The 23306-nt window shown below is 38.6% G+C and overlaps 2 protein-coding genes across 2 annotated transcripts; both read right to left on the bottom strand.

The window, feature by feature from the left end:
• Window positions 1-761: 761 nt before the first annotated feature.
• Window positions 762-12553, bottom strand: LOC109138486 (proline-rich protein 29-like). Its single transcript, XM_027285791.1, has 6 exons — window positions 12474-12553; window positions 4128-4227; window positions 3104-3219; window positions 2375-2547; window positions 1543-1616; window positions 762-1290 (listed from the first exon to the last, which is right to left on the bottom strand). The coding sequence occupies exons 1-6, from the start codon at window positions 12513-12515 to the stop codon at window positions 1244-1246; spliced, it is 552 nt and encodes a 183-aa protein (XP_027141592.1). The 5' UTR covers window positions 12516-12553; the 3' UTR covers window positions 762-1243.
• A 3510-nt stretch (window positions 12554-16063) lies between these two features.
• rprml (reprimo-like) lies at window positions 16064-17603 on the bottom strand. The gene has a single exon (XM_019258678.2). The coding sequence runs from the start codon at window positions 17129-17131 to the stop codon at window positions 16796-16798; it is 336 nt and encodes a 111-aa protein (XP_019114223.1). The 5' UTR covers window positions 17132-17603; the 3' UTR covers window positions 16064-16795.
• Window positions 17604-23306: the final 5703 nt, after the last annotated feature.

The raw sequence follows: 23306 nt of genomic DNA, 5'->3' as shown, positions 1-23306 counted from the left end.
TAATATTTTCCACTGTTGTTCTCTAATCTCATTCCTTTTATAAATATATTTTGCTCTTCAACCTTTCCTGACCTACTGTCTCCCTCTCACTATCTCATCACGCTCTCTTGTGTCTCTATGATAGGCAGCGTGTGGTGGTTTGATATTAATAGATGGGTAAACATTGGCATTGCCCTGGAGACAGTGGAGAGACGGCACGTTCTCCCCATCTGAGCTCTTAATCCTGGTGTTTTATGAGAGATTTGGGTGCTGCCTTCACTCCCTATCTTTAAAATTACCCTCCCACACTGCAGCTGAAACCCCTGCGCTTTCCATCCTGCACACAGAACAATTCAGTTTTCAAACTCCAAATGAACCTCCAAACCCTGAAACTATTTTCAGTTGGATGCCAAGGAATGTGGAAATTGAGATGGCGTGTGTTGTCACAGACAAATCTAGTAAATTGACACAGAAATTCTTTCCTATGCCTCAGCTGTCTCAGCTACATGGTGCTCTCTGTATTATAACATTTGGCAAAGTCCACCTGTCTGCTATTGCAAGCAAGTTAATGCAAACCTAAAGAACTGGGTCCTACTGTACATTAGCTCAACACCTTTCCCTTTACCTGAGTCGGAACCAGTGAGGAACTCACTCAAATACCTGTGATTGAAACATTTAAACATATCCAAAATATTCAGTTTATTTTGTAAACCACATGGTTTTCATGCATTTTATTATTTACACAATTGAACTGCTTTTATTGTAATCACTTGTAGGGACTGAGTAACCTGCTTCCTGTTATCCTTCTAACTGCTCATCACAGTGTATTTAAAGAGAAGGTCACATAGTGTTACATGGCCATAGATCTTGTGTAGTGTCACACTCTTGCTATGTAATCCACAGTGCTATGTAATGGTCTACATCAGCAGAATAGCATACAGAGTTACTGTGACTGCTTGTCAATAAAGCAATACATCTTGTATTCTTGGGTATATTGCTTGTGGTCTACAGTATTTGCCACTTCACCTAACAGCTGCTGCTGCTCCCTACTGGATGATTTGGGTAATGTAGGTTTAATGAAGGGATAAAAATGCCCAATATCATATTCATTTGCCTGTTTCATCTATTGGACATGAAACACATTTAATTCTAAAAACAAAACATATGTATGAAATTACGAACTTTGAGATAAGGTGAATCCATTCGAGGTTGTTTGTCCCCACTAGTGCCCATTAAAAAAAACATTTGGTGAGTGACGGACTAATCACTCTCTCTTCTTCTCTGCTTCTGCATCAGCAGCACTGTTGTTCTCTATGAAAAACGAAAAAAAACAAAAGATAAAACATTACACAAAGCTCATGTGATGAACTCATCTCAACAGCCATTCACAATCAACAGCACCATAATCACTAGTAACATCTCCAATCAGTACCCTACTCATCATAATTACTGTGAAGCTTGCTGTTGTCACCTCTCTTGTCACCCCGGAGGCACCTATGACATCACGAGAGCAGACTGTGTTAATCGGGTATTGGCTGGGTGTTGATGTGTGGTTGGTCTTACCTGCTGCGGGAATGACGTCGGCTCCCACAGTCCCAGTGGTGTTGGGCGAGGGAGGAGGAGGAGGGACAGCAGGCCTGATCACACAAGACATAAAAGATTCATGAGTAATTTACTTCTTCTGGATCTATCTGATATGAATAAGAAGTGTAAAAAAAGGTGCAGTGATATATATATTTATTTACAATACAGTTTAAATAAATGGATGGTGGATCCATAATTTATATTGTTGAACCTTCTGTAGAGCTTTGGAACAACTTGTCAAGATTTTTAAGGCTACAATGTACAATTCTTTCTTTCCAGTAACCTTTTCTACTTTTATAATCTAATAGCGCTGACAGTTACTAAAAAGGTGAGAACAGGATCTTCAAGCACAGTCCAGACATGATGATTATTCTACTCCCTTACTCAACCAAAATATCTGAAAATGTCTCATAGGTTTTTGTACTGATAGTGAATGTGTTGTTATGAGTTACATGAGTTGGCATGACTAATATCCAAGTTTCTAAATACTGAAACATTTAACATCACCGTCAAAATATTATCTCATCAAAGTGATAAAAGGTTTTTATGGAGGAATCCACAAAGAATCCATCACACAGAAAAAGTCTGGTCTATTTTGATTGAAAGCTCATAGAATTGCTCTGTCTGTCCAGATTAAATTCTGGTGCCTGCTATAAAAACAACTCAGCCTGCCAGCAGGTGACGATTTCATAGAGGAAAATCTGATTAGTTTTCAGTTTGTTTCGATTAATGTGCATTTGAGTTTTTACTTAATCTGGCAGTTAATGAGTTGTCACATGAAATGCAATAGACCTGCAGGAGCTCTGATCACCTGTCTCTGTGCGGCGGAGAACATGTGGCTTTGTTGGGGTCTTGGTGGACTAGTGTGGCCTGACTAAGGAGCCATCCAGGGTGGGATAGGTACAGGGCAGGCTGGTAATAGTGGTGATATATCTCCGGGTCAGCCTCATTCTCTTCAATAATAACCAGGTCTCTGGAAGCCTGCTGTAGTGAAGGAGAGAAACAACTCAGCTTTATTTCTTAGTGCAAGATAACTATATAACTATAAGTTTTCACTGCTAAAGTTTTAGTAAGTAAGTAACACTCTGTGAGGAATTACAAGAAAAAACTTGCTTGTTTGTTTATTTTAAGAATTTTGGAGGAATGACAATAAGGTGGATTTTTGACTTCTTTAAAAATGTCAGCTGAAATGAAAATAGATGAAACTGTTTTACCCGACAGGTAGATTTGTTTCCAAATTTAAAGACACTGTATTATATCAATAGTTTCCGAGTTCCATTCAACAAATATGAGTTATATACCTATATTTTGTTATAACACCCAACAGGTCCTACAAATCCCAGCAATCCCCTGCAATTCAGTATTGATGTCTTGAAACGCAAGGCAACTATGAGCAAGGAGGAAACCTACAATAAAAATATAAAACTGTACAGGTAGAGTGCAAGAATTTGATATTGTGTTGTTGTGTTTTTTATTCCACTTCAAAATTTAAGACCCATTTTTGACTCAATCTATTGACTGAGTTAACCGTGATACCCACCACAGGGCCCGATGAAGCATTGGTGTATCCGAATGAGCTGAGAGCTGACATGGTCATGTTGTTCATGATGACCTGGTGCATCTGGGCATTCTGGATCATCATCAGCTCTACAAGGTCTGCATATTGAAGATTTAACACACACACTCAATACTATCAGCACTATCTGAGGCTCCTCTGATTGTCTTATGTATTTTATCAGCCTGTTATTCTGTCCTCTTCCCTCAGGTGACTAGGTGATTAACCCACATTGTGTCAAACTGAGGTGGTGAATGTGAAGTGCCAAATTCAATTTTCTCTCCTCCTTGTCAGTCAACATTTGTTCAGCAATGACTCATCTCACTAAATTATTTAACATCTTCCCAGCAACATAAATACGCTTTCAGACCAAGATTTAGGAAAGTCTATTCAAGTTAATATAATTCCACTGTCATCTGAAAACAAATTTTATAGATGTGGCTGACTATAGTTTTATTTTTTTTACTTGTCACACTGATAAATTATTAAAAGCTTTCCAGGCATATAAAATGAATTATATCAGTTGTTTGTGGGCTCAGTGATGCAACATTCTGTAAACTTTGTGATATTTCACCATCTTGAGGTTAAGTCACTTTTAAAACCTAGAGTTAAGTCAAAAAGACAAGGTGCCTGGGCTTAGGCAGCTATTAAAACTGTTTTCCAAAATCCACATGAACAGTTACAGTTGTTTGACATTTTTAACCTTTGAATCTCTGAACTTCATGTCACTGACTTACAAAACTTTCTTTTCAATAATTGGATGATACCTTTAGAAGTTGCAAACAGGGCTGACTAAAACCTGCTGCAGCATTTGAACATGAATTTAAAACATACTCTTACACACAAAGTAATGCACATACATTTTATGTAATTGTCCAAGCTCTAGAGGAGACCATAAATAATATATCTGAGTGCTTGCTAGCAAGCCGGTAATGTGACAGACAGGCAAGAACAGCTATGAGTGTGAAATCCTGAGATTTAGTTTGTTTGCGGTGACAGTCTGCCATACCCTCCTTGACGTGACCACCAGGCCTAATGGAAGCAGCGGAGCCAGGAGGCATCATGGTTGCTGGGAGCTGCTGCAGGATAGTGGGGGGCTGCTGAGGAGCCTGGGAAGAAGAGATGGGACTGTAATGAGGCTCTCTGCCTAGAGGCGCAGTGGCTGAGAATAAACTGCAGTATCTACCTGAACTGGAGTGAAGCTCCACTCAGGGATGGTAAAAACTGAAGGATTATCTACCCATATGCAAACAATATTAAAAACATCACTTCTTCTAATACTAGAAATGATAATATCATGATGCAGGACTCTGGATCAGTGATAGGTTTTGTGTTTGAGCAACACAGACAGCACTAGGTTTGTTGTTGCTAAGATAAACAGCTTCAGCTGACAGCCTAATAACCACAGAGGAAAATGAGTTAAAATAATTCACACTTACATGAAATAGCTGAAAAGCATGTGGCTCGTACGGCTCAAAGTGTGGATAAATATCTTCTGTCCACGCCATATGTGAGAGCTTCAGCTGATATTATTTACAAGATACTCAGTATGTAATTCTAACCTGTTTGCTGAAATGCAGAGGCACACAGTAGCAGGTTGCCAAGGTGTCAAAACACAAGCAACAGTCTGCACACACATATGCACACACACACACTCACCCACACAACACATACACACACCAAACCACCCTCCGTCTGTGATCACTACATTGACCTGCAGTATGCAGACTCTTAGTGTAATTAAACTTGCTTTGGAAGCCAAAGCAGAGCAGCTGCTAACTCAAAGAACCATAACTAAAATAGATTGCTTATAAAAGTATCCACCCGCTTTAGACTTTTTTATGTTTTACTGTTTTATATTAGTGAATCACAGTGGATATAATTAGTTTTATGACGCTGAACAAACAGGAAAAAAACCTCTCTCTTAAATGTCAAAGTAAAAAATACCTTTCATTTAAATTTAACCCTAGGTAGGTATTTCAGATATTAGTTTTCTTTGTTGCAGTTAATAACACACATTTCTCAATTTTGAGTTCACTTTTTTAAAACTCAGTCACACAGTCAGCACAGTCAACAGTTAAGGTGGACTAAACTGTGCATCACTTTTCCTCCCACCTTACTCACTGAATGACTTCATTTTGTACACTTGGAATTACTCTCTGCAAAAATGGAAAATGATAAAGCCTATCAAAGCATATTACCCATGTGTATTAATGAGCTGCAGTAGTGTATCCATATTCATTTGTAGTACTTTAAGTTAGTTTTTCCACTAAGGGGATGGCATTAATCTTCATACTGGCACTTATAAGGATATTATCTTATCTTTGGTGTGCCACTGGGACACTGAAACATGTTTATAGTGGTTTTCATTCAGTATGAAAAAAATGTAAAACAAAATCATTTTCTATTTTTCTGTCTAAGTATGTGAACACAAACAGGCTCATGTTGCTCAGTTACATAATAAAATATTAATATTGTTCCTAATGGCTGCAATATTACAACAGGTGATAACATAGACCACAACCTTAATCAACAACCTAGAGATTATACAAATATGTTTAGACTAGATCTAAATTAGGAAGCACTAGTTAACAACAGTTAATAAAAGGTTTACAGAACATGTGTGTTTGTATTTGTATTTGTTAAAAACTACTACTTACAACACTGATTACTGGTGTAATGTTAATGAATGCTTAATAACACAATATAATATGTCTGAAAACATACAGTGTGTTTATTCATAACTTTTATTTGAAATTGTCATAATCTAATTTCATTAATTCATTTAATCTATACCTCTAAAGATGTGTGCATGTAATCACTTAATAAATTATTTATTTACACAATACAATTACACATAAAATTGTAGCAAGCAATCACAAGAATGTGTTTTTTAGAGCCGCTAATGAACACTAAGCCACAGTGTTGTGTCTTATAGGGTCATAAAACGTTTGATTATAATCCTAATAAATGCTAATTGTTATGTTTTTGTTACCTCAGAATGAGCCTTTTATATCTACAGACAGCACTGGTCCTCTACTGTTTCTACAGTAGCCCAGAATGGACAAACCGTGGTGCAAGATATAGTATGTGCATTTCACAGCCACTGTAGTTTCTCTACGATGCTAGGAAAGAATGGGTGAGACAAAGAGGTTACAATCAGCAACTACACCACTAGATGCCACTAAAGCCTACACACTAGTCCTTTAAGTCTTTTTCTGGGGTTGACTGAAAACACTAGTGAGCACGTAAAAGTCATCACTCTGATTGTAGGAATTGAGTGTGACAAAGTTGTTCTTGTTTTAAATTGCCCCCAGTGTCCCCACAGGTGATTTTTCTAGCATTAATATTTAAAATAACTGTGATGTGGCCACAGGTGTGTGTTTATGGACTGCTCAGAATGCGACACAGCCAACAATGCATGTATAATAGATGGTTGCAGCCTGAGCATCATGATGGCAGACGACACTAATTAGCACACAGTTTACATTCACTGTACCACTCTGCCTTCCAGCTCTCCTTCCCTCCTCAACCCTCCCCACTCCCTGTCAGTGAAAGGGGCCTCTACACCCCCATCGCATCTCCAGCTCTGTAATTAAAACGCTGTAATCTGGGTGGATCGTCTCTATTTTTAAAAGCCCCCTGTCATCGTGTGGGTAAAGTGACACAAAGGGAGGCATCAAGCGGTGAAAAAGGAGGAGGAGGAAAAGGAGGAAGGGGGGGGGAAATAGGAACAACCACAGCAGCAGGTGATGACCAACTCTGTGAGAGATGAAGAAACTAACAAACTATGTTTAATTGGCAGAGTGGCCTAAAGATAATTCTCATCGTGTTATCCAGTACTGCCCACACACCTCACATCAACTCCTTTGGAATAACTGAATGCTTTTTTTATAAGAACAAAAAGAAAAAAAGACAAAGTGGTTAATAAACACCACCACAGAAATGCAATCCAGATATCATTTATACTTGATATATAATATTTATAAATAAAATCCTCCCTGGACACTTTAACAGCATGAAGTAAGTTCTGGGCAATACTTCAATCTCATGATTTATCATTTTCAGTGGAATCATATTGTCATGATGTAATTTATTGTGTTGCCATTTTGCATAGTTAAAAGCTAATAAAATGTGTCATTACGGGTTTTTTTCCCAGTTAAAGAAAAAAAGTATTTATCAGTAACAAAGGGGTACATTGTTCTGGTTCATTTCATCATTACTGTTGATGTATTGATATGCAAGCAGTACTTTAATGTTGTAGTTGGTCGATGTGAAGCAGAATTTAACTCCTACGTACACTGCTAGATGGTTTAATTGATATCAATTAATTATATTTAATTAATCTTATGTTTTGTACATATTATAATCTTAAATGTAGCTTACTAAATATAGCTTGTATACAGTGGCATGAAGAGAAAATACTCATACTAAGCAAAGTACAAGTACCCCAAAACTGTGCTTAAGTACAGTACTTAAAGTAGTCACAAGTAACATGTGTCAAATATGAATGAGACCCTGGAGCTTGCTGACACAGCTCTCTATCTGGACTGAGTTGCTGAGTTATGATTAAATTATTTGCACTTCTCAGTAATATTTAATCACACACACACACACACACACACACAGAAAGAAATAGTCATCAGTGTTGGTTAAAGTGTTACCTCATTGCATTAGAGATAATTTATTCATACCCCAGGGGTGGAGAGGGACAGCGATGCATGGAGATGCCCAGCAGTTCTCTCTGCATCAAAGTTAACAGTATTAACCACATTAGCTGGATGTTCTGCTGAACACATTAAAAACAAATAGCGTGGCATCACTGTTGCCCAGAACTTGAACTGTATTTCTTCAGTTTTATTCTATTAGTACTCTTGTGTTTTCTAGAGTTGTCGCAGGCATTGGTTGTTGGATAGTGACAGTAAGATGGAAGATTTGAAATTAAAGCTCTTATCATTAGTCCATGACTCTGACTCACTCTCGCCCCCCCACACACACACCCCTCTTTTGCCCCTCACCCCCTGCGGCATCAGCTCAAGAACATGGCCATTACCTTTCCCCGTTTCTATGGCAACACCACCCTGCAGCCCTTATGTGGTGGTAGCAGTGTGTCTATGTGTGCGTTCGCAATCATGTGTGTGTGTGTGTGTGTGTGTGTGTATGTGCATGTGTATGGCATGCTGAGTTTGTTTAGATAATGTCAGTATAGAGTACAATTCATTTTTTAAGGTTTAATGTTGTCTTCTTCCGCTCGCTATCACTGACAGCCTCGTGTTTGTGTGTTTGTAATAAGTTTCCGTATGTGTTGTAATTCTTTCTGGATGATCCCTGCGGCAAATGATTAGTGATTTTTTGATTATAACGACTGGACAGTCAGAAAGGCTCAGTGCTTTCTCATCAGGGGCCATCCAGTGTCACCATATGCGTCAGGGAGGTTTTGCTGCCACCGCAGAAGCAATATTCTGTAATTATATAATAATATTCTGAATGGATGAAAAAAGAAGAGATAAAAAGAGATGATCTCTAGAGACGACGGGAGCACAAGCGTGACATGACATAGCCAAAGTAGAGTGAAGGACAGGCCAGAGAGGGTGGATGTTATTCTCTCTTTGGCGGTCCACTGTCTGGCATGTAGGGATGAGTTAGAAAGAGAAGCGGAGAAGCAATGTGAGATAAGGTTTTGAATATATCTCCTCTCACTCTTTTCTTTTTCTCTTCTCCCTAAGGAGGAGGGCTGACTGACAGACGCTCCCCACCACCACAACCACCTCCTCCCCCGACTGTGGGCAAGCTTTGTATAGTGCCTACCACCAACTCGAGCCAATTAACACATCTCCATGCACACTCTGAGTTTATTAATATATAATAAACTAGTTAGCCACAGACACTAATTATCTTACATTCTGCCATTTAAATGTAATTGGTTGCGGGTGTTGTGTCGTAGGCGATGGAAAGGGATTGTAATGATGCTTTAGAAGAGTGCACCAGTTTATGGTCAATGTAAGTGATTTTCAGTGGAAATCAATGGAATGAGACATCCACCACCCCCTTGAGAGGACACGGTCATTAGAGAAAAGCATATTAATGCCATTTGCCTTAGACAGAATAAGCTTTGTGTTCTGTTGTATGTTTGCTTTTTGTTTATGGGCTTGATTAGTCCCGTGATGATTGTCTCCATCTAAAGCAGCCAAGCTGGTGTCATTATGTCTCAGCTCCCCTCTCTCCAGAGCTCTTATTTGAACGCTGACTTAATCAGACACAACCTGTGCCAAGCTTCCTTCTTGTGTTTTGATCTGACATCCCCAGTGCCAAGCTGTCTCCTCGCTTTGACTGAGTCTGTGTGTGCGTATCCAGATGCAAGATTGACCTGGACATGATCCTCGGTTAAATACAGAAACCGAAATGAAAGATGGCTCAGTGCAATGTATGACTTGCCATCCCTCATGAGAATTAGATTTAACCTTACAGCCGAAAGGCCTGCACAGACAATGAGCCTTTGCGGTATTATACTCCATCTAAAACTTTCCGTTAGGATGATAATTTAATTTAGAATAGTTTATGATTTCCTCAATGAGAGCTTGGCACAGTGGAAAGAACATGTCATTCTCAATGACAGTGAGTCACAGACTGAGGTACCTGTTCTGCCTCTTTTTCTCTCTGCATAAAAGTTGCAGTGCAGAATCAGATTGTGGGGCCACCTGTGCAGCTAAAGATCATGCTACCACTGGCTTTCTCTCTGTTGTTTCATTTTATTGCAGACATCTGTTCCTTCTGAATATGATTAAGCCCTTAACACAAAATAGCACATGTGAGAGCTAAACCTGTGAATACTAAGTATTAATTTGCATATTGTTTGTAATGGCTCATACAAAATGAACTGGGCTTTTGGATTTAAGGCCCCATTTGAGTCCCACCTTTTAAAAGAAAAATAAAACCACTACTTCCTTGAGATTATCGGAGCAATTAATATTGTGTCTTAAAATGTACACAAACAAAGTGTCCTCATATGAAGAAGTTAATAAGAAGGGGAATAATTCATTTCTTTTAACTATAAAGCTTTTGTTGTTTCCTCTTTTCACTTGCAAATTCCTTTTCCTTTTATGTCTCAGAGCCACATTTCCACTTAATTTATTTTTTAACGCACTAAACACAAGGGTATTATCATCATCAGCTTCTTGTTGCTCTTTATTAACTACTCAATTCTTCCATTATTATATGACAGCATGTGTTTGTAAGAACTGAACAGCATTGCTGGTTTATGTCTGAGAGAGGGAAGTATGTGTGAGTTCAGGCAGATAGGAAGCATTAGAAAAGGAAGGGACAGAGCTGCAGTAGTGAGAACACACTGACAGGTGAAGTTCAGGTAGGTAAAAAAGCACAGTGACACGTCACATCATCGAAAAAATGAAAATGCCTTGGGGTTATGGCTGACAGCACAGTATTAATATGAAATCAACAACAGTTACATTGGCAAACGATGCTCACATTCATGCAGAGAATATGTGCAGCATAGAAACACATTTGTGAGTGTGAAATGATGTAGGTGTATCATTTTGTGGATAGTTCGAAATGCGTTAATTGAGTTAAGTGTTTGTGTGTGTGTGTGTGTGTGTGTGTGTGTGTGTGTGTGTGTGTGTGTGTGTGTGTGTGTGTGTGTGTGTGTGTGTAATCGACAACTTTTCAACTTCATGGTGTTGTGGGTAATGGAAAGAATGAGGTAATTTTATTGTTTGCTGTTCATTTGCCTGCACATAATAGATTTAACATTTCATGAGTTTGAATGCAAGGACTATTGGTTCCCAGCTGAATTGGATTCGGCACATTTTGCCTAGGGCAATGTGGAGAAAAGGTGTGTGTTTGTCTGTGTGTGTTTGTACTTATGGGCTGTATCTTTACAGTGTTTAGTTTTAATGTTTTTTGAAAATTCCACCAGTTTCAATGATCCAATGGCTCAAGCCAGTGAGAGCTCTGACAACAACTACAAAAATTAATAGAATAGCTTTAAGAAAATAAGACATTTTGATGAAAATTGTACAGCGGCAAAATAAATCATTCAACGTAAACAGTCCAAATATCTGAGAATATTTTCACGTAAACCTGGAAATAATGAAAAAACTTGAAGATTCTGAAAGTAAGTTAAAGCATCAGAAGTCAAATTGTTATCCTTAGCTAAAGGGGGCTCTCTCAGCATTAAATCATGGCTAAACTCAAGGTTTTGTAAGGGGGCAGTGCATGGAACTCGAAAACGCTTTGCAGAAACTGGATCAGTTGTATCCAAAGCACGATCAGACAGACCAAAAGTGACCACACAATGAGAAGATCAATAAATCAAGCGTAGTTCCCTAAGAGAAAGAAAAGCAACTTCATCACAGATACAAAATTCTCTATATAAATGCAAGACTCGTCCTGTTAAAAGAAGGTTATCGCTTGTGGTCGTAGCAGTTTCTAAACCACTTCTCAGCAGGGGAAATGCTTGGGGTGGACTAAGCAATACCAGCATTTCACAGTGGGTGACCAAAAAGTCACATCTAAGTTTGAGAATTATAAGAAGAACAGAGGGGTGTATTTAAGCAGAAGACCAGCAGAGAGAATAATACTGCTGTGTATCAAACCCCGCAGTGAAACATGGTGGTTGGAATAATCAGGTCTGGAAATGTCTTTGTGGAGCTGGAGTGAATTGACTACACCCTGACCAATCAAAAGACCACTCTATTCTTCAGGATGAAACATGCTACAACGTTTGGGTGTACATCTATTTGGGACTTTCACCTCACCTCAACCTGGACATTTAAGGGGGCACTTGAAGACTGAGAAGGCCAAGCACTGTGTGACATCGCATGAAGCTCCTTACAATATTCTCAATTAATGCTGATCAGGTTTTACAAGAACTTGTGGAGTCCATGCCAGTTTGAGTGCAAAGCCATAAAAAACAGACATAACAAATACTGAGAATATATCAAATATATGTTGTTGTTTTTTCAAAATATGAAATTGCTGATTATGAAACCTGAAATTGAAAAATAATGAGAGAAAAAAAAACAGCAGTACACTTACATAAAATAGAAGTATCTTGACTAGTGGCCTCATATTTTTGGATTCCAATGAACGGTATATACTATGATTTCAGTGTTGATGTCTTGGTGATACTGTTCAAAATGATTGCCAAGTCATGCCACTTTCTATTGTGTTATTGTGTGTGTGTGTGTGTGTGTGTGTGTGTGTGTGTGTGTGTGTGTGTGTGTGTGTGTGTGTGTGTGCGTGTGAGAGAGAGGAGAGAGAGAGAGAGAGAGAGAGGGGGTAGGAGGTGCAAGTGTGGATCAAAGGGCGAAAAAGGAAAGTGTTTACATCCACTGACCTGTGTGAGATATGAGATACCGCTTCCATTCCTCAACTTCATCACACGTATTGTTATTGCTTCCTCCTTTGAATGCAACACATCCCATTAGAAACAGAGTGATTGGGGGGCTGGGAAAGGCCACTTCATTCTTACAGGACCTGCAGCGGCATAGAAAACACATCTTTTGTGTATCTTGCCCTCTAATCAAAAATTCTGAGGGAATTAAAAATGGCTTTCCCCACCGTGTCGCCTACGCAGACAAATCTGTATTGTGTCAAACTTCTTAGATGAAAAGCAAAGAACTGCAAGAGACCCTCACTATGATTTATCCGCTCAAAGCCAAGCTTCTTGGGAGAGCTATCTTTACTACAGTTAATGCTGAATGCCACTGCTGGTTTAATCACCATTATTTTTGTCATGATTTCATGGCCAGTGCATGGTTCATTATTTTCTGTGAGATCTCTGTTGTAAAAGGTCAGTGGTGACACTTCCTGACGAGAAAATGTACAGTAGCTCTATGGGGAGAGAGCTTGAAACACACCAAACCTGCACAACTGCACACATATGGATTAGGGTGAAGGGTTAACGTGTTAACGTGTTGTTCCTACACTTCCCCTGTAACATTGTAACAACATGCATTTATTATAAGTAATCATTTCAACCTTTGCTGGTGTGAGCTGACTCATCGTAACAATGACTCCTTGTCAAGCAGTCCAACTTGTAGGCTCACAACATTACTGGTACATGCTTTCATCTCAAATTATTGCAGATCATTCATTTGGTGAAGAGAAGCACCATAATGATTCATGTGCCCTCAATCTGTTGCGGACACATGGTTGGTGCTTCATGTTAACTCTTTAGCATATGCTCAGTGGCACTAAGTGACTCATAGTGCCTTCAGAAGAAAGAAAAACAGTAAGATATTTGGCAGGATGGTAAGTAATTTTAATTGAGGTTTAGTCAAGTCAAGAGACGAGTGTGAGAAAGTGACACAGAAGACTAAAAAAAAAAATGTTTTCTGCTACTTCAATCAGACTTATGAGAATATTTTTGATAATGATCTTCAATTTTTTGCTTTCATTTTAATGAAATCCTGCAGCCTTCGGAACGCTTTCATGATTCATGCATTAGCGATGTTTGTTCAAGTGCAACGTTCAGTGCCAACGCTAATAATAGTTGTGTGATGTTTGTCTAGTGCAGTATAAAGTAAGGGTGTGAATGTTTTTCAGATCAGATTTTTGCTTCAGTAGTCTGTGTCTCTGTCCCAAATTTAGTTCATGCAAAATGAATTGTAATCAATTGTTTCATGCAGACTATGCTATTTTCTTATTATGTATTAAAAATGGCATTTTAGTTACACACTGACTTCATAGAAACTAGTTTTACTTTAAGGAGTTTTGGAGAGCACAACATGCTTGAGTGCTTGTTAAAGGCTAAATATCAATCTTACCAGATTTGTTTACATTCATGTAGTCAGTGTTCTGCTACAGAGTATGTCAGTGATGGATCTTGGCTGCTATGTTTGTATGCAGTGTTGCTGAAATCTCAATGAGAGACAAATTCACCCATGTCACAATCATTTCCAGTAAATACAAATGTAGTCATTGGTTATTTGGAGCTATGTTGATTTTCTTTGACTTGTCAGTATTTTCCTGAGCATATTTCTGGTTCTGGGACAGAAAGGTGATAAAAAAGCTTTGCAAAAGCTTGGGTTGACTCAGTTGTTTTCTTCAGAGTTCTGGATCAAGTCAAACTTTAGGCAGGGGCACTGATAACAGCAAAATAACACACATCTATAAAGCTATGATCCAGGACCAGTAGGCTCTCTGAATCATTCAGACTCCCACAAGTGTTGTACTGCTGTCTTAACGCTGTGTCTGAACTTAACCTGTGGGAACTGGCTGACTGTACATTATCTTTTTAAGTTTCATTAACAAGTTAATACCTTAACAATTAACTATTCAAAACATTATCCAAAATAAGCAAGCATATTCATTCATTCATTCAGCATTCATTCTTACACAGGAACACTATAGACATGCATTTATTTTTCCCCCTGAACATTATATTACAGGGTATGGAAGAACACAGACCTATATAAATAGTCTCAATAGAAGTTATCTTCTCCAAAATGATTGTATTTACTGTAGTAGATAATTTAGCTTGACCCTTTAACACATTATCTCTATATAAGGATGGTATATACAGTTTATATTTGGATGAAATCACAGACCTACTGTAAAAATGCTTATAGTGTCCTGTTTAAAAAAAAACATATTCTGTCTTCAACTAATAATCAGTTATCCTTTCATATTAATTGTACTTTGATGATGCAACAATAATTAATTTTACACCAGATTGCAATAATTACTACATCAACAAATTCAAACAAGCATGCTTTCATGCTATGTGTTGTGTCTGAGATATAGAGTTGTTCGGTCGTTAAAGTCTAATTATCTAATAAGTTTTATTTATTCATGTTGCTTTTCTGAGATACTTTTGCTTGAGGTCAGAATTTGCTGGTCTGTTGCACGCCAGTGTCCAATGTGTGCATGATGAATGGACATGTGTGGATGCATGGGTGTGTTTGTAAGAATTCATCTACCCCAGCTCTCCTAACAAGTACTGAAATAATAATGAGAACATTGGTTGCTTCTGAGTGGGGCACATGAGAGAGAAGGAGGAGGGGGTGCAGATGGAAATAGAGAAGAAGAAATAGAAGTGAAATTGAACCAAAATGCTGAGCTCGATACAATGGAAACCTAATATCAGACACCCAGAGTGAAACTGTCTGTGGGTTTTCTGCCTGTCTGAAATAGGAATAGTTTTCTTTTCTTGAAAAAGGAAAGAGGTGTGTAATGTGCAGGCAGACACTAAGGGACAGGCAGAGTAATGACATCTTAAAGCACAATGACAGTTGGATGTCCCAATGTTCTCTGTGTGAAATCCTTTAAAGCTGCAGAGAGGTACATTCACTTTTAGCTTATTCATATTTACGGTTTCTTTTACAGTAGCACAAAAGAAAATGAACATGGATGTCATGCATGTGCAGTGCAGTGTGGGCTACTGGAAAGTTAAGTAGTCATGGTGAGGGTGAATGTCTCTTGATTGTAGCTGGTCACTCTTCAGAGAGATCAGATTAAATGCTCGGCATATTGTCCCCAAGATGAACAACTCAGCCTGGCCCCTGATCACCTCTTCACACTGCAACTGTGTGTGTTTGTGCCATGTGATCTTACCACACCATTTTTTGTGTGTTTTTTATGTAAAATATCATTTTGTGTGTATTTTCCTTCCAATTAAATTTAAAAGTAAATTTACTGTGTTGATATATCCACTTAATGCTTTCATCTTGTGAAGGCAGCAGCACACCAGAGAACATTTCACAAGTCTGATTTGATTAGTTTCAAATGAAAAAGTGTTTTTTTTAGAGATTGGTATTGTGATGACTCAGTTCTAGGATGAAAGAACACAGTATTGGAAGCAAGATATATCTGTAAACATAATTTGCTGAAACCTAATCTATCAAAAAAAAAACAACTAATACACAACAAATCTGAAAAATATTGATCATGTTAATTAACAGATGACAAAGCTTAATATGGTCATTCAGTGTTTTAATTGCATGCTGCAATTTCAAGTTTTTTTTGTTTGTTTGTTTTTTTGATACAAAATAATTCATGCAGCATCAGTCAGTGATTTCAAAAGTGCAAAAACGGGTCCAAAAATCACTTTACAGATCAATTAGCGAGCATGCCAAACAGGACCAGAATCACTCCATAAAGCTGTGACTGAGTTTCTTTTTTAAAAACGTGCAAGATTTCAGTATTTAGAGTGTATGTACCAAACGAGACCAAGAAAAATACTTTGTTTAGAGAATACCCACATATCCACCACGTCCACACAGTACACTGGCAGAGGTGGAACTATAAGAGTTCACAATCATGCTTTTCACTAACAATCATTTCAAATTTACAAAAAAGAAAGAAATAACTTAACAAAAAATGAGGTAACAGCGTGTAAACATTTTCGTCACTTTGTTCAAGTTGGCAACATTTAATTTACTCAAAAGATTCAACAGATCGGCCCACGTGTAAACAATTTCCCCTGTTTTACGCACAAACTTTACGCACAAACATTGGTCGCTGGACTACTGTCCTGTAGTAGTTTTTCGGAAGGAAATGTGAAGTTTTTGCATATCTTTCCTCACTAGGACACAGAGAGAGCGTCTTTGACATGCAGATGTCGATCTTGACCTGCGGTAGGAAACGCGGTCCACATCTTCATACCGGAGCGGATCTTTGCTCCAGTTCTCCACAGTATGTACTACTCTCTATGTTCTAGCTGAGCCCGATCATGACCGTCTCCACGTCTTTGGAGGGTCTCCGGTCCTTCACCAAGAAGTTAATCATGCTCTCCGATTTGATCATCAAGTTGCACCCGAGGAAAAATATACCGAACACGACGGTGAGCGACAATACGCACAGCACAGCGATTTGCACCACACGCATGACGAAGAGTTTGCGCTCATCTTGCGCCAACACCAGGTTCCCTCCGCCGTCGCCGGTCACCACGTTGTCGGTGCCATTCCCGGAGTAAGTCGCAAGAGTCCCAGCGAGGGTCTGACTCCCGTTAAACAGCGCGCCCTGGGTCACGTCGAAGAAAGATACGTTCATGTTTCCTTGCAGGTTATCGGTAAATAGACACGCGACTCCACTCCACTTGACAGACACAGTCTTACCACAAAATCTGAACTCCAAGCAACAGTTTGCGTCATGTGACTGTTCATACAAAAAAAGAGAAAGAAAACAAAAAAATAATACGCCTTTCAAAGTCCAGATCTACAGGCAAACCTCGAGTTCGTGCGTAATGACCACATCCACATCACTGTTGCTGCATTTAAACAGCGTCGCATCAGGTGCAGCCAAAAGTAAGTTTTTAAACTCAAAGTCTACGTTTTTATGACTTTAAGTGAGTCTTCTTCGACAGTGCGCAAGGTGCAAAACGTGTTTCCCTTCAGTGTAATAAGAGACAGTCCCTTTGCGCCTGTGCTCGCCTGCGAGCGTTTCTTTTGTGCCAAGTCTCTGGTGCGTTTTAAAGTGATGATGAGTTCCCTGTGGACTACACCACCACTCCTCACCAGGGGAGGTAGTCAGATGGTCTCAGATAACGCGCTGCTCCTCTGATGTACAAACAAGACAAGCAAATAAATAATCATTTCAATTAGAACAAATCTTAATCTGGCACTCTACTTATTTCTTATATATCACAGTGTTCCTTGTATCTTTTGGTGAATAGCTGTCACAAGAGTAAAGTGAGATCTTTAACATTAGATACACATTTTACTCTACCAGATTTCCTTTTCCGTTCGTCTTGAGTAATGTTTCCTAAAAACCCTTCAACAAGTGAGTGTATTTCAGACAAGTGGTACTTCCTGTTAGTCCCTTGATTCAGGAAGTTAAATGACTCATAACCAAGGTTTTTTGGTTAGTGTCTTCTTCTGAAACTTGACATAGTGTTCATTTATGCACATCAATAACGCCAGAAACCCATACCAATATTGATTCAGACATAGATAAACTTTGAAGGCTTCTCATGAATTGTTAAAAAAAAATCCCTTAAAACCTGAAAGCATTAGGTCAGTTAGAATCAAAACGAGTTATTCATATGGAATTTAATGCTTATTCCTGAGGAAACTGTCGGTGCAGCTTGGGGTCTCAAGAGAGAGCCCAATATAGGCACAGCATGCTATAACTTAGAAATGAAGTCATGAATTAATAAACTATGATTGAACCATGGCAAATATTTATCAGAAATATTGGCTCCCATGCTTTCACTATTACTGCTGTTTCCTTAGACAAGCAGCTGAAATGAAATCCCTGAACAGCAGACAGCTCTCTGCTTTTATTGGAATGTGTTATTAAAATAACATTTTGTCTTTCAAGTGTTGTGTGTAACTAGTGCAACTGCCTGGGATACCAGTGTACTAAAGTGGAGGTGAAAGCTCAGCAGCATGATGTGTAAAGAAATAGGAGCCTTGGGAAAACATGTTTGAGTGCAAATACACAATTTAACTGAAATTTGAAATCATTATTGATTCCGTTCACAATAATGGAGTATTCTTCTATCTATATGTAGCTGATATTATTCTCCCTCATCACTCACCTCCTTCAGCATCCATAATGTAACGTCTCATTTCACAAGGTCAATACTGTATCGACATGCTGAAATTTTATTTTGTGGAGGAAAAACTGTAAATACGTAGTGTCATAATTTAGTATTCCCCTTTGAATTACCTTTTGTTTTGTTGTTGGTTTGACAGTTTACATTACCCCATATTATCTCTCTAACCAATAAATTATTTAACTTTAAAGAAATATGAATGCGTTTGGAACAAATTGATCAAAGATAGTATTCCCTCTTCAGGTCAGCAGTAACATTAGTCCTAATGTCATTCTGCTTGTAATTTTTAAATAACTCACGTGATTTTATTATTAGAATACTCATGCATATTTCAGCTGATTTTCAACCATGCATAAAACTTAAGTTTGCAAGATTCTCCCCTTTTCTGATGCCTGTGATGAAGTAGATATGTACTGGACATCAACACAGATTACTTTATGGATGGATACTCGCCCAGGAGGTTTGAACGTTTGAGCAGAGAGAAAATAATCTGATCAGATTTCCACCTAGTCTGTATTTACATTTCAGAGTTAGTAATTTAGCTGACAAAAACAGTGCTATGAAATTTCAAACATTTGAAATTCATGTGTGAATGAAAAAAACTTAACCTAAACTTTATCACTGAATTAAGGTACTAAAACCAAATTAGAAGCTATTAAACTACCAATAAAATGTGTTATAATAATAATAATAATAATAATAATAATAATAATAATAATAATAATAATTAAACTATCTTGGTTAAATGATCTTGGGTACCAATTTAATATGTATTTACTAATTGCTTCCCAACAGGATTGCAGGTGCTACAACTCCCCCAAATAATGGAATTATATTGTATGCAAACATACTCAAATGTTCTTTAAAAGATACAGCAGAAAAAGTTTTTTCTTTTTATCATAATATCTCAGTTTTCACTGTGAAACTGAACTGTTCCAGTGACAACAACTTCGACAAGTTAATAAAAAAAAACTGCCTCAAACTTTTTGAAACGACTGCTCAAGACTTGCCTGCCAAGCCTGTCAAATTAATCTACTGTTTGTCTAAAAACAAAGGCCATGAAATTCAATTTGGGATGCTCCTGATATCTGGGTAAGCAGCTTTCAGCCACCAACTGACAAGCATATGTACAAACAATGATTAGCTTCTTTCACAAGTACATTTCATAAGCCTGGTGATGGTTTACTTTCAGATAATTTACTAACAGCCAACAACAGGAGGTGAACAATGAGTATTTTTCATGTACAATAAGATCAAATAATCTCATTAGCTCTTGGATTTGGTTACAGCAAATTAATTGACAGCATGTAAATCAATGCTGCGCACTTTGGTTCTGTTCTATTATCCATTGCAGTGTGATTATGGAAAGTAGTTTGTACTTACACTTCATCTCTCTGTCAATATGTAAATCCTCTTCCTCAGTTAAAACCTAGCGATGCCTGTTTGAGGGTTTAAACTGGAAAAACTTGAAAGAATTTACAAATGAAAAGAAAGTTTATGGAAAGTCATGGAGGACAGTTCAAATGAATATGTTGCCCCTTTGAAGTAATTATCAAATTCTTTTGAAAAATTTTCACAACATTATTAAATGTCTTTCAAGAAGTTTTTGTCCTCTAAAAGTTCATGAACACAAGAACCTGTAGCTGATTTATAACTTTAAACTCTCAGACTGACGCATCAGACTGAGGATTCCCAGTGAATGCAGCACATTTTATTGATGTACCGGGTTAGGGACAGAGATATATTTCTAACTAGTGGTTATTGTTTGTATAACTGTATATGAAGATATATTCATATGAGGATGCATATAGACATGAATGTGAGTGTCTGACTTGTTCCTAAGCAACAGTAGACCTGTGAGCCCAGTGACAGATGGTTGGTGAAGTTATTTTGGTTTAGAGGAAAAGGAGAGGGAGGGAGCGATGAGGTGCCTGGACGGAGGAGAGGGGGGGGGGGGCATTTCCACTTAACATGAGGGAATTGGCAGCCTAGCAACACAAACTAAGTGAAGACATCCCTAGCAACAAGGATGTTGTGTTTGACCCCACCCACCTCCCCTCTCCTCCTTACCCCTACATCATTTTTGTTCATAGTGCTGCCACAGGGCCTGACATGACTCAGGACTCAAAATGGACACACCCTCTCAAGTCTCTCCACCCCACAGGGAACAGACTTCCCTCTTTTCAATTAACAGATTCCTCCTACGATGCCCCTTTATTAGCTGATCAAAGCACACACAGGGCTGTGCAGAAGCCGCTCTGTCCCTGTGTGTGCTGGAGAGAGTGTGCGTGCAATTAAATGCCAGGAAACACCAAGGTGAGCAGAGTATGCATTGTGTTTTGGAGATTAAATATGGATAGAAAATGAATCATAAGAGCCATGGAAGGTGTTGGGGGCAATGTTTTGATATTCAGGGTGGCAAACCCACCTTTGAGACTGTTAATCACGCAGACATAAATACAGTCATTAATTACAAACTGATGTAGATTGCAGGGACACAGTGCTACAGAGTGGTGCCCCACATCAACCCCACACTAAGTAACCATCAGTCATTAAAGTTATTTTAAGGTGATAATGACTTCATTGGTTTGATTTGCAGGGGAATATTAGACTCTCTGAGAGTGTGTGTGTGTGTTCCTTGTGTACCTACTGCAGCCTGTCCATTTAAATGGCTGGTGTTAAACTGTTTGTTTGAGAAACAGATTACAGATTTCATGAATCTAATTGAAGAAAACCCTGCTCTGTCTCTCCAACGCAGACATCTCATGCACTCCTCCAGCCCCTACCTATTAACCTCATTTCCATTTAGACACATCTCCACAACTCAGTAATGCAGGCTACATTTCTTTGTCACATTCAGTCAGGTTGTCTTTATTTTCAGCTGTCTCTCTTATATTTAACAGTATTGTATAGATTAGACTTCCCACTGTTGTGATGTTGTGATACAAAAAAACAAGAACATGGACTCTTTCCATTTCTCCTTTCGTCATATCTCAGTGATTTCTTATCTATTTATTTTTACTTTCTCCCCATATAAGCTGTCATCCCCTGAGATTGAAATGTAAGCTGCAGATCCAGAGGGGCTGGAAGAGTCTGAGGCACATCAGATAGTACAGCATCACAACACAAACACACATTGTCCCTTGTCAGTGACTTCAGGGCATATTTCATAAGCTGGTGAACACTTCATCTGAGAAAAACTCATATCCCCCTACTTGACCCTCCCACTCACTAGTTAACCCAGCACAGCAGAAAAGGGTAAGCCGATTGTGGTTAACCAAACACATTTTTTTTCTGAGAGCGATTGTGTTTTTGATATTGGTTCTCTGTGACAGCGTTCAGAGACTCAGTGAAAAACTTAAAAGGCTCCAGATAGATCTGTAACAAAGGTCAGGACCCTTCCATCCCCCTTTTCCACTCCCCCTCCTCCCTCGCTTCTTGTTCAGTCTTAATTGGCTGCCTTCTGACCCAGTCTCCTGCTTTTTACTAAGGACAACTGGTGCTGTGCTCTTCCCAAAATACCATTCATCTGTGGGGGTGGTCACCACAAAAGGCTTTGGTGCCAATAGATCCAAATCAGTCAATAGTGGAGATGGAGTTTGATTGCCCACAGTGTATTACCTGCACCATCCACCCACACAGAGAGCTTAATGCCAGCAGAACAGTTGACTATTATAGCTTTTCTACTTATTTCTCTATTTCTGTCATTTCTTCTAGCGGCAATTCTTGGACACGGGTGGCAGTAACTTAGCAACCAGCCGGAGAATAAGAGCAGGGCACAGGGATAAAGATTCAATAAATGGACAAGTACAGAGATAAGAAGCATTGTCTGCCTCTACAAACCCCACCACACACACCACCATCACATGCCTCCCAAAGTTCATTTCTAGAAGGCAATCCTAGCTTTTATCCCATTTTCTGCCTCATTTTCTCTTTATTTCTTTTTTTTTCTTGTTTTAGAAGCTGGCAAATTCCCACATGCTCCATCATTCAGTGGAATGGGAAGAGGTTTTCCGAGGCAGCCACTTATCAGAATAGATTAGTGAGAAAGAGCTCGGATAAACCGTTTAGGGAATGCATATTACGGCAATAGCTTGTGGCAAAGTCTGTCCTTTTAGAGCCTAAAAGATGAAGAAATGACTTCTGATCACTATCACCTGTATTCACTCTATTACTCCTTTTATATATATTTTCCCACTAGGGGTCGTTCTGCTACAACTTTCAACTGTCGTCTGTCTTTGAGGTGATACATAGATTTTGAGCCTAGAGTTCTAAAAGAACACAACACACATTTCATGACAGGTTCTTGAACTTTGCTTTACATTACATGCACATTTGTGCAGATTATGCATTAACTGTTATATGCTGGACTCTTTTCAATCCAGTATAAGGCAGGGCTTTTATTCTTGTTGAAATACTATTGTAGTAATTTCTCATTATTTCATCATTTATTTGAAGCAACAAATCACAAAGTGCAAAATCCAAACACCTCTGTACATGCAAGTGTCCAAAAGGCTGCCTATCGCCAGTATTTAAAACCGCAGCCCGGTAAATTGAGTTTAAATATTCTACCACTACAGACCCAGTTATAAACTAATTTATAGTGTTACACTCATAAATGACAAAATCATATAATTAATGTTCAATACCACTATTTTGTCCATTGTG

Source organism: Larimichthys crocea, chromosome XII (genome assembly GCF_000972845.2).
Source record: "Larimichthys crocea isolate SSNF chromosome XII, L_crocea_2.0, whole genome shotgun sequence".
Taxonomy (NCBI): domain Eukaryota; kingdom Metazoa; phylum Chordata; class Actinopteri; family Sciaenidae; genus Larimichthys; species Larimichthys crocea.
This window is presented reverse-complemented; position numbering and strand designations above follow the sequence as displayed.

Bases quoted from the DNA above. Each gene is read 5' to 3' on its own strand.
- rprml (XM_019258678.2), bottom strand. From the start codon at position 17,131: ATGAACGTATCTTTCTTCGACGTGACCCAGGGCGCGCTGTTTAACGGG.
- LOC109138486 (XM_027285791.1), bottom strand. From the start codon at position 12,515: ATGAAGTTGAGGAATGGAAGCGGTATCTCATATCTCACACAG. The intron at 3,220-4,127 runs GTATGGCAGACT...TTCAATATGCAG, and splicing joins TGGTGGTCACGTCAAGGAGG to ACCTTGTAGAGCTGATGATG. The intron at 1,617-2,374 runs GTGATCAGAGCT...TTGTGTGATCAG, and splicing joins TCTCCGCCGCACAGAGACAG to GCCTGCTGTCCCTCCTCCTC.